The sequence below is a fragment of the Rosa chinensis genome, chromosome 5, assembly GCF_002994745.2.
Source record: "Rosa chinensis cultivar Old Blush chromosome 5, RchiOBHm-V2, whole genome shotgun sequence".
Taxonomy (NCBI): domain Eukaryota; kingdom Viridiplantae; phylum Streptophyta; class Magnoliopsida; order Rosales; family Rosaceae; genus Rosa; species Rosa chinensis.
The window spans coordinates 38,407,822-38,418,195 of NC_037092.1; the positions used below are offsets into that span (position 1 = coordinate 38,407,822).

The 10,374-nt window shown below is 39.6% G+C and overlaps 1 protein-coding gene across 1 annotated transcript; it reads right to left on the reverse strand.

The window, feature by feature from the left end:
- Positions 1-391: 391 nt before the first annotated feature.
- On the reverse strand, positions 392-3,910 carry LOC112164552 (probable LRR receptor-like serine/threonine-protein kinase At3g47570). Its single transcript, XM_024300777.2, has 2 exons — positions 1,082-3,910; positions 392-950 (listed from the first exon to the last, which is right to left on the reverse strand). Exons 1-2 carry the CDS (start codon positions 3,822-3,824, stop codon positions 580-582), a joined length of 3,114 nt encoding a protein of 1,037 aa, XP_024156545.1. The 5' UTR covers positions 3,825-3,910; the 3' UTR covers positions 392-579.
- Positions 3,911-10,374: the final 6,464 nt, after the last annotated feature.

Genomic DNA, 10,374 nt, shown 5'->3' on the forward strand with positions numbered 1-10,374 from the left:
CTCTACCCTTTACATTTCCAATCTCATACGATACTGTTAGATATTTCTTTTTTTGATGATTACGATAGTGCGTGTTAGAGTTGGGAATCGCCATTGATAGATGCAGCCTGTTTTTTTTTTTTTTTTTTGGCAAGAATTGATAGATGTTGCTTGTGCATAGTTTTCTTCATAATAATCATTATTGTGAAACACCAATTATCGCCTCCTCAGTCTGAACCACTTCAAAGACATCATCATCCATATATACTTCACTTTTCCAGCAAATTTCGGAACATTACACTGACGATGGCAATATATATGAAAATCTTTTGCGGCTATCAAGCTTCAAATTCTGGATTGATCCTAATGGGATCATGTGTTTCCGAATTAGGAAGAGAGATTTTATACAAGATTTAGTATACTCCTTTTTATTCTTTTTATTACAATGGGGACCTCAAGGCCTCAAACACACAATTGCACTCTAAATTAATACTAGTAATAGTAACAACAAGACTTCAAAGACAGCATATTACAATAAAAAAACAAAAGATATCAAAATACAACCATAGAACATACATAAAAGTAATAATTTGAAAAGTTCTAGCCAAGAAGATTGTTCCTGACGGTGTGCAATTCAGATACAACATCACTTATATCCTTTCGGTTTGTTGGGGATTCAGCAGAACTCGCAATTCCAATTCCAAATATCAACTTTAAGCACTCTTCAATTTTTTGTGGTCTTGTGATGGGTTGATTGCGAGCTTCATCAACAGTGGTGATGCCTCCTTCAAGTTGTGAATCCGTAATCTCCTCAACATGTTTAGGTAGAGCCATCTTCACAAAGTTATGAAGATTCAAGCTGTCACTGAACATAGGATCAGTAGGTCTCTTCCCAGTAAACATTTCTAACAAGAGAACGCCAAAGCTGTACACATCCCCATAGGTTGACACCTCACTTCCCATACCATACTCTACAATTCAAACAATATCGCAAATAGCTAGTTGTCACTTTAACTGTACATAAAATAAAATGGCTCTCAATGAATTATGTAACAATTGAAAATATGAGAAATTTGTGAAGCATATATATGAGGATAATTACCTGGAGCAGCATAACCAACCGATCCTCTTATTCCAATGGAGCTTGATTGATTTCCAGAAATGTTATCAGTTAATTTTGAGAGAAACCTTACCAGTCCAAAGTCAGAAACATGTGCGGTCAACTCTTTGTCCAAAAGAACGTTACTTGGTTTGAGATCACAGTGAACTATTGGTGTTTCACAATGATTGTGAAGATAATCCAATGCAGAAGCAACATCAATGGCGATATCGAGCCTCTGGACAAGACTTAAAGTTTTGGGTGCATCTATTACCGTTTCAATTCCAGTGGATGGATGCAACCACTCTTCTAAGCTCCCATTTTCCATGAATTCATAAACTAGAGCCTTGAAATCATTTCCACGAAAATCAACACTTGAACATGCAGTTATAATCTTGACCAGATTTCGATGCCTGATGTTTCTCAGTGCTTCACATTCAGCTATGAAACTCTTTGAAGCTCCCCTATGTAACATGTTAAGTACCTTTACAGCAACAACTCTATCAAGATCGAGAATTCCTTTGTACACAGAACCAAAACCACCCTCACCAATCAAATTAGTGGAAGAAAACTCATCAGTTGCTTTTAGGAGCGTAGCATATGAGACTTGCAAAACCGAGTTCCCCAAAGTGCTCAACTTAATTGCTTTCCTTTTCTTACAATGAAGTAAGAAGGATAGCATTATAGCAATTACCAACAGAGTAAACCCGGATACTAAAGCCATAACTATTTTTATTGTACGAGACAAACCTGTTGCTTTAGACACTTCAGATTTGCACACAGGAAGTCGAAGCTCTGCAATACCTCCGCAGAGTGCGGTATTTCCAACAACCGATGTTGCACTTGCATTCTTAAAAACACCTTCAATTGGTACTTCCCCCCATAAGTGATTGAAGGATAGGTTCAGATTCTCCAAGTTTCCAAAGCCCTTAAAGAACTGTGGAATATGTCCTGACAAATTGTTTCTAGAAAGGTCTAAATCTCGAAGGCCTCTCAAGTTCTTCATAGATGATGGAATAAGCCCCTTGAACGAATTTCCTTGCAACTGTAGGACTTCTAAACTCTCACAATCACCAAGGCTATTAGGAAGCTCTCCCGATAACAGGTTCTCAGAAACGTCAAGTTCACCTAGATTCCTCAACTTGCCGATCTGCAGAGGAAGGGAACCAACAAAGTGGTTTCTGGACAAGTTGAGAATAATTGATAAGGAGAGGAGGCCAATAAGTAGTTGCTGGGGTATTGCACCATTAAGGTTATTTTGAGAAAGATCCAATTCCAACAACCCGTGGCATTTCCCTAGACTCGAAGGGATGCTGCCGCTAAGATTATTTGCTAGCAAGTAAAGCCGGCTTAACATGGTTAGATTTCCAAGAGAAGATGGAATGCTTCCTGATAATTGGTTGTTCGAAAGATACAATTCCCCAAGCGCTGAAAGCTTCCCAATGTCAGCGGGGATGCTACCTGTGATGGAGTTTCCCAACAAAGCGAGTGATTGCAAATTCACAAGATTTCCTAAACCAGTTGGGATGCTTCCATGTAGTTGGTTTTCATGAACCCAAAGCATTTTGAGACTGGTTGAGAGATTGGATATTGATGTGGGCAATGTTCCTCCGAAATTGTTGTAGCCTAAAATCAACAATCTTAACTGTGTGGCATTCCTCAACTCTGAGACAAAGCTCAAGTCCCCTTGTTTACCGCTTCCGAGATGATTAGACTGGACAAAGAAATCTGTGAGGTTTTGAAGCTTTCGCAAATTGGGCACTTGTCCTGTTAGCTTGTTCTCTTCAACATTGAACGACACTAGACTTGTTGCATTGGATATTGACAAAGGAATGGCCCCAGTAAAGGCATTCCCCATAATAAGAAAGTCCTTGAGGTTAGGAAACGCAGTGCTCAAGTGTGAGGGCATGCTCCCCTGAATTTGGTTTAGTGCTACAGAAAAAGTAACAATAGCAGATAGGTTGTAAATGGAAGGAGGGATGGTACCAGACAACTTGTTTTCTTCCAACGAAAGAAAGGTTAACTTTTTTAATTGGCCTAGAGAACTAGGGATGCTTCCCACGAAGTTGTTACCAGCTGGAGAAAATACTGTAAGAGATGAAAGGTTCCCCAAGGAAGGAGGGATTTCTCCTGTTAAATTATTATCCTGTAAAACAAGTGTTTGAAGCTTAGATAAGAAACCAAGATTGGAAGGAATTTCACCCACCAGCTTGTTTTGACCGACAGTGAGAAAGGTGAGGTTGAAGCAATTGGATATGCTGGCAGGAATAGGGCCACTAAATGAGTTATTCATTAAAGATAGTAACTGTAACCTATGCAAATGCCCAATTTGTGGAGGAATTTCTTGAGTGAAGCTATTGTTATAGAGCAGAAGTTCCCTTAGAAAGCTCAGATTTCCTATGTGTGGGGATATGGAGCCAGCCAGGCCTTGGGAGCTGAGGTCCAGCATGGTGACTCTCTGACGATGCCTTGAACTGCAAGTGACACCATGCCACAAGCAGAAGTGAATGGAGTTATTCCAGGAGCTCAGGACACGGTTGGGATCATGCTGTATGTTGCCTTTGATGGATAAGAGTGCCAGCCTGTCGGTTTCATTTCCTTTCAGCCTAGAGGTGAAGGTTTGGTCCAAATGCATGGAGGAGCTAAGACAGCAAATAAATACTGCCCTAGAAAGAAAGCATACTATTAAGATCACTTTCACAGCCAAAACCCGCATTTTGTTCGAACTTGCTTGAAAAAGAGTCATGGGTATTTGCTTGTGAAATTTGCAAGTTCCATTTGAGACATGTCTAAAGTAATTTAAGGATCAGATTATAGTGACGGAGAATTGACTTGGCTGCTTATTGACTGTTTATGATATACTTTTGAAGTGACTATTGTCTTTACTTTTGATGAAAAGAAATTACTTGTGAAGGTTCTGGATGAAGATAGACCAATATTAATTTTCATGTTGATAGTCTATACTTTATGCTTTGGATTCCACCAATGTTGCTTTCATACTGTAAGCTTTATCTTCCATTGTTGAAAACAAAGGCAAATAGCTTGGGGAAGACTTTCTGGTATACATGAATTCATAGTGCGTAGTGCGACAACTATTCGTTCCACCGCCAGAGGACCGTCCACTAGCGTTTCTTTTAATTTTGACCTTTCATTGATCATGTTGATTACATGAATCTATCTATGATATAAAGCGAATCAATTCTGTCATTTGTCCAACCAAAAAAAAAAAGTTTTAGGAAATTGGATACAAAGAGAGAATTGTGTGTATTCATTGATAATAGGAGCCCTATATATAGGGATTACAAAGCACATAATCTTGGAGTACAAGGATTCATATTCTAACTCGGAGTAAGAAATCTCTCCTATTACAATTATAGAATTAATCCTAGTTTGACAAGGCATACTAAATGTCAACATTCTTCAACACTCCCTCTTGTGCCGCTCAAACTTGGTGATGACGCTTTGATCATTGTCTCGTTAAAAACCTTGCTCGAGTAATAAAAACCCTGTGGGACAAAAATAACCTCGAGGAGGAGAAAAACAGTACAACACATCCTTCACTCTTCGAGATCGAACATGTAGACATCATACCTCCCCCTGATGTCGACATCTCCTGATTACTACAATCATGGGAGTTCGGATAACTTTCTCAATCCAATGCTCTTCACATGTTTCTCGAAGGTGGATTTAGGTAACCACTTAGTGAATAAGTCCGCCACATTATTCTCTGATCAGATTTGATTCACTTCAGTCTTTAGAAGTGATTGTTGTTGCTAATTGTAAAAGAACTTAGGCGATATATGCTTGGTGTTGTCGCCCTTGATAAAACCTAACTTCATCTGTTCAATACAAGCTGCATTATCCTCATAAATGCATGTAGGTTCATCTGTGGTAGACTTTAAACCACAAGTTCCTCGAATATGTCTAATTATAGACCTTAGCCATATGCATTCACTCACAACTTCATGTAGAGCAATAATCTCTGCATGATTTGAGGAAGTAGCAACAAGGGTCTATTTTGCAGACCTCCAAGATATCGCAGTGCTTCCTATGGTAAATTTTGGGAGCGACATTTGCAAGGGTCAGAGAGATACCTTGCATCAGCAAGACCCATTTCAACATCACCATCGTTTTGATGTAAGGGGGACGGGTGAGGCCGGCCACCCTTGGAGGCGGCGGCGGTGACATGCCCGACCACGGCGGTGTAAACGGTGGCATTTTTCCATATGGGGTCCGATCCCATAATTCTGTCATTCCTCTTCTCTCTGTAGGGATAAAACAAGCACATGTCTATCGTACCCTTTAAGTATCGAAAGATTGTCTTTACACCAATTCAATGGCATCGCGTTGGCTCAGGGCTACATCTAGCCAACACGTTCATAACAAATGAGGTGTCCGATCTTGTATTGTGTTAAGTACAATAATGTGCCTATTGCACTTAAGTAAGGCACTTCTGCCAATTAACACGTCTTCGTCATCATTCCAGGGATGAAACGTATCCCTCTTAGGGTCAAGACTACGGACGGCCATAGGAGTGCATCTTGACTTTATCAAAATGCCAAAGCATTCATTGACACGGTATACAAGTTCTAAATCTAGATAAAACCATGTTCTCCCAAGGTCTTTCATCTCAAAGTCGGATTTCAGGTGTTCAGCGGTTTCCCTTAACTCTCAAGGGTTCCAATTATGTTTATCAACATAAACCGCGACAATTGCAAATTCGGAACTTGTCATGGAAACATGCCTGCATAGTTCATCATATCCGTTCCCAATCAAGTAGTCACTTTAGTGAGCGTTTCAACCTCATTGCAAACGCGCTCCGTGGTCTAGAGCCACTTTGACTTGGGTAAATGAAGTTCTTAAGAATCTTCATTATATTCTGTATCTAGATCCCCATAAAGATACGTAGTGACTACATTCGTAAGCTGCATGTTCAGTTATTCGGAAATTACCAAACTGACAAGGTAGTGGAGTACAATGACATCCATTACGAGAGAATATGTCTTCTCGTAGTTGATTCAGGACGTTTTGTGAGAAGCCTTGCACCATAAGGTGAGATTACCATCTCTTTTTCTCATCACGCTATCTAACGAAGACCTATTAATGTCAACAAGTTTTATGTTAGGAGGTATTGGCATCTCAGGCCCAAAATCTTTCCTCTTCGTTAGTGAATCCAATTCAACCTGGATCACATCTTTTCATTTAGGCCAATTTTCTCTACGCTGACATTCTTCAACGGAGCAAGGTTCGATGTCATTGGTCTCAATAATCCCACGTCCTCATGTACACTAGTGTAGTTTGTAGAGATCTCTATATTTTCAGGAATTGGTCTTAACATTGAGACGTCCCCCAACGATGTCTCTTGGACATAACCACAATCCAGAATATTCTCATGAGACAGATTTTGAGTATCAATGATCAATGTATCAAGTTGTGCTAAACTCGCTCTCTTCCTAGGGCCAGAATCTATCGAACCTATGGGTCTCATACGCTCTCTAGCGAAACCCACGGCTTGTGACGCCATTATACCACTTTATGGAGTCATTATGCCACCATCTATGGTGGTGGTGCCATGCCCATCTCCTCTGGGTGGCGCGATGTTCTCTTGTGGGGACATCAATCCTTGCAGGCATGTTTGCAGCAGGTATATGTGATCTTGTCACTTTTAGGGGATCGAGGATAGACATATATAGTAAGGACAGATCACGACAATTCCTATTGTTCTTGTTGAACATTGACGTTCTAATCTTCCCCTAACGACCGGAAGACTGTCTCATCAAAGTAACAATCCGCAAATCTAGCGGAAAAGAGATCGCCTGTCAAGGGTTCTACATAGCGGACTTATAGTTGGAGATTTATATCCAACACAAATATGTATGCATTCATTGCTAATGACCTATTTTGATGCGCTGTGGCAGCGCGATTGGCACATAAACCGCACACTCAAATATGTGTAAGTACGAGATATTAGACTCGCACCTAGTCACTAGCTGTAATGCAAAAGGTTGAGTGGCGACGGGTCGTAGACGAATTAACATAGCTGCATGCAATATTGCATAACCCCAAGCGGAAATATTGGTGCGCATTACCAATGTCCGGGCTACTATCGTAGTCGTTTAATGGTGGCTTTTCCGCAAGACCATTGGGGTGTGTACATGGGAATACGATGCTAATATCATTCCCTAATGATATGCAATAGTCATTGAAAATTTTCGATGTAAACTCTCTAGCATTATCAAGTCAAACTGACTGAATGGAATGAGCCAGGTAGTGAGCCCGTAGCCATATGATCTGGACTAGGAGTTTATCATAAGCAGCATTATGAGTGGACGATAGCCCAACATGTGACAAGCATGTCCGCACATCAACTAACACCATAAAACATCTAAGTAGTCCGCAAGTTGGTTGAATTGATCCACAGAATCCCCTTAGATTCTATGTAATAATGAAATTAGTTCCCTAGTGTCATTTGCATAGGATGGTCTCGATCCTAAAGAGCAGGCTTTACAGAACGAAAGATGGGCTTTAGAAGCAACCAATGAGGATTTCGGTTAAGCCATGAAGTCACAATTGACTTTAGAAGTAGAAAGAGGAGTTGAATTAGGGTTCTTGGCGTCAAAGCCAAGTGATGGCTGCAAGGGGTAGGCGGCGCCAACCATTAGTGGCCGGTCTAGCATGGTGGCCGCGCTGTGAGGCGCAGGGGTGTGCCATACTTCTCCTCGAATCAATTTTTGATTCTTACTTCTCTTCGTTCTGAAGAATAGATGTCCGTGTGAAGTATTTAATATACGGATCATCATGTCACGACCTGGGTGTCCCAAACGGTCATGTCAAAGCTTATATGTGTTGGAATCCCACAAGTCATCTCTCATGACATGGTTTAATTCAATGATTCGAATAGTGGTTGCATACAAGTATACAACCCACTAGAACGACACATAAGTTTCTCTAAGACTCGAATATGTCCGTAGTCATTGGAGGTGATGCAAATGAACTCTTGTCCATTCTCACAATGTGTTTCACATAAAAACCATTGGCTCTTATATCTTTAAAATAATAAAGTTTGAATTTAAGATATGTCCAAGACATGAAATAGAATAATCGATACATTATTAATAATAGTCAATGATTACATCAAAGTTTCTTGACCAAAATCTAATCCAAAATAAAATTCAAACTTAGACACATCGTAGTCACTTAATCCTTTAGGTAACTGCAATTAAACATGACTAGGAAAGTAAGAAGAATGTCGGTGGAGCAAATCTCACGTAAGTACCACTAATCTCAACTAGTTTCCTAGACATCATACTTAATTGGGTGAGCCTAGTGAGAAAGAGTTAAGACAATTGTCATTTATTGATTTAAGGCATAATTTCCATTACATAATTCTTGAAAAATAAAAGACTATAATAAAAATCTGAGGCATTTTATCTTCATCACCATATTTAAAGTCTTCCATAACTCGATATCTTGATCACCATTGATCAGGTACTCCATAAAATACCATGAAGAGGATGCTCTCTTGATTGAGTTGTATTGACGCAATACATATGGTCCCTAAGACCAATGGTGTTGGAATAGTATCACTGATAGGAGCATTTTATGCGACGTGTATATGGTTAATCCCTATATTAATCTTTGTTAGTTTATTCTATTTTCTCTTTATTTATTTACTTTTGTGTTTATTAGGTTTTTCAGAGCAAATATACAAAAAGAAGATAATATTGAGGAAAGATACGCAAATAAAGAAAAGCTTGAAATCCTAGCCCAAGCAGAGGACCTTGACGGAACGAGAAGCCCAATTCATGGAGATATTGCAGCAAATTATGGAGATATTCGCAGAGATATTGATGATGACATGTCGAATTCTCATTGGACAAAGTGATGTGGAGAAATCCTAATTCAATCAGAGAATTAAGAAGTTGATTTTCTCTACACTTTAAGGACTCTCAAACCAAAAAGGAATGAAGGAGGACTCAAGAGCACTATAAAAAGGCTAGAAAAGCTAACGAAAAGATTTTTACGCGCGAGAATCAAGCAAGAAACCCGAGCAGAAGAAAGCAGATCAGCCATCCACCGACCAGTCGGCAGATCCCGCCGACCAGTCGGCAGACGACTTTTCCAACTTGATTTTTAGGGTTTTTCTGTTTTACTTTGCTTATGGATTCTTTTGTGCTTCCAATTCAGACCATGTGCAACTAAATTCTAAGTAGTTAGGGCATGTTGAAGCCCCAATCATGATTGTATGCCATGCTATGACATTTAATTAGTTTTTGTTTATTCAATGGATGAGAACTTAATCACTATTTTTACATCGATGATTTCTTTATGTGCTTTCTTTGGTGGCCAACTTAGATTGCATGTTTAGGATTCTATTGCTATGAATGATCATTGCCTGTTCCTTTTAAGAAGGTTCCGTTGAAAGTTCTAGAGTAGTAAATCGTCTATAAGGCGAGTGATTAGGTTCCTAGATTAATTGAGACGCGTCGTACTCATGATGTCTTGTGATGTCTCGTTTTTCTTAATCTTAATGATTTCTATGTGTTAAATCTAGAGTTGCGTCAACCTAGGTTGCATTTTAGGAAATAGGTTAGGTGTAGAGCGTCTCTCACCTAGCATACAAGTAAGGAAAAATAATAGGTTGATTCAGGCGTTGGATTAACTTGAGCATCTTCATCCTTAGGTAAATAAGTCTAGGTTAAACATGGTTTGCATACTTGATTGTTTGGTGGTGGATACATTCCCTGACTTCTGCTTCTCTATTGATTCTCAATCTTAAGCAATTTCATTATTTGTTATTTACTTTCAATTGTCTTTACAAACTTCACAATCAACTCCTAAACTCGGAAAGTCTTACAATTAGTTCCATAAGTCCTCTGCGGGAGACCCTACTTCCTTATTCTACAATTGACATTCAAATCGGTAGTAGGAAAATTGTTGGCATAAAAATAACCGATCAATTTTTGGCGCCGTGTCGCCGGGGACTTTTTAGTTCTAATTGTTTTTCTTTCTTTTAATTTTTAGTTTTCTTATCGTTTTGTTTTTCTTTTCAGGTATATGCTTACTCTGAAAACTTCACAAGGCAAACTCATTCCTTTGGATTCTGAGATAGAACGCACCTGCAGGTCGAATAGGAAGCAAACAAAGGAAACGTGTTTGCCAATTGACGGCCCAACGACTGGTTCTACATCTTCACAAGGAGAGGAGGACCGAGAGATGTACACACCTTCACATTCACCTGCGCATTCGGTGCACGAAGACGAAGAGGAACTATTCGAGGAACCCCCAAAGTTGAG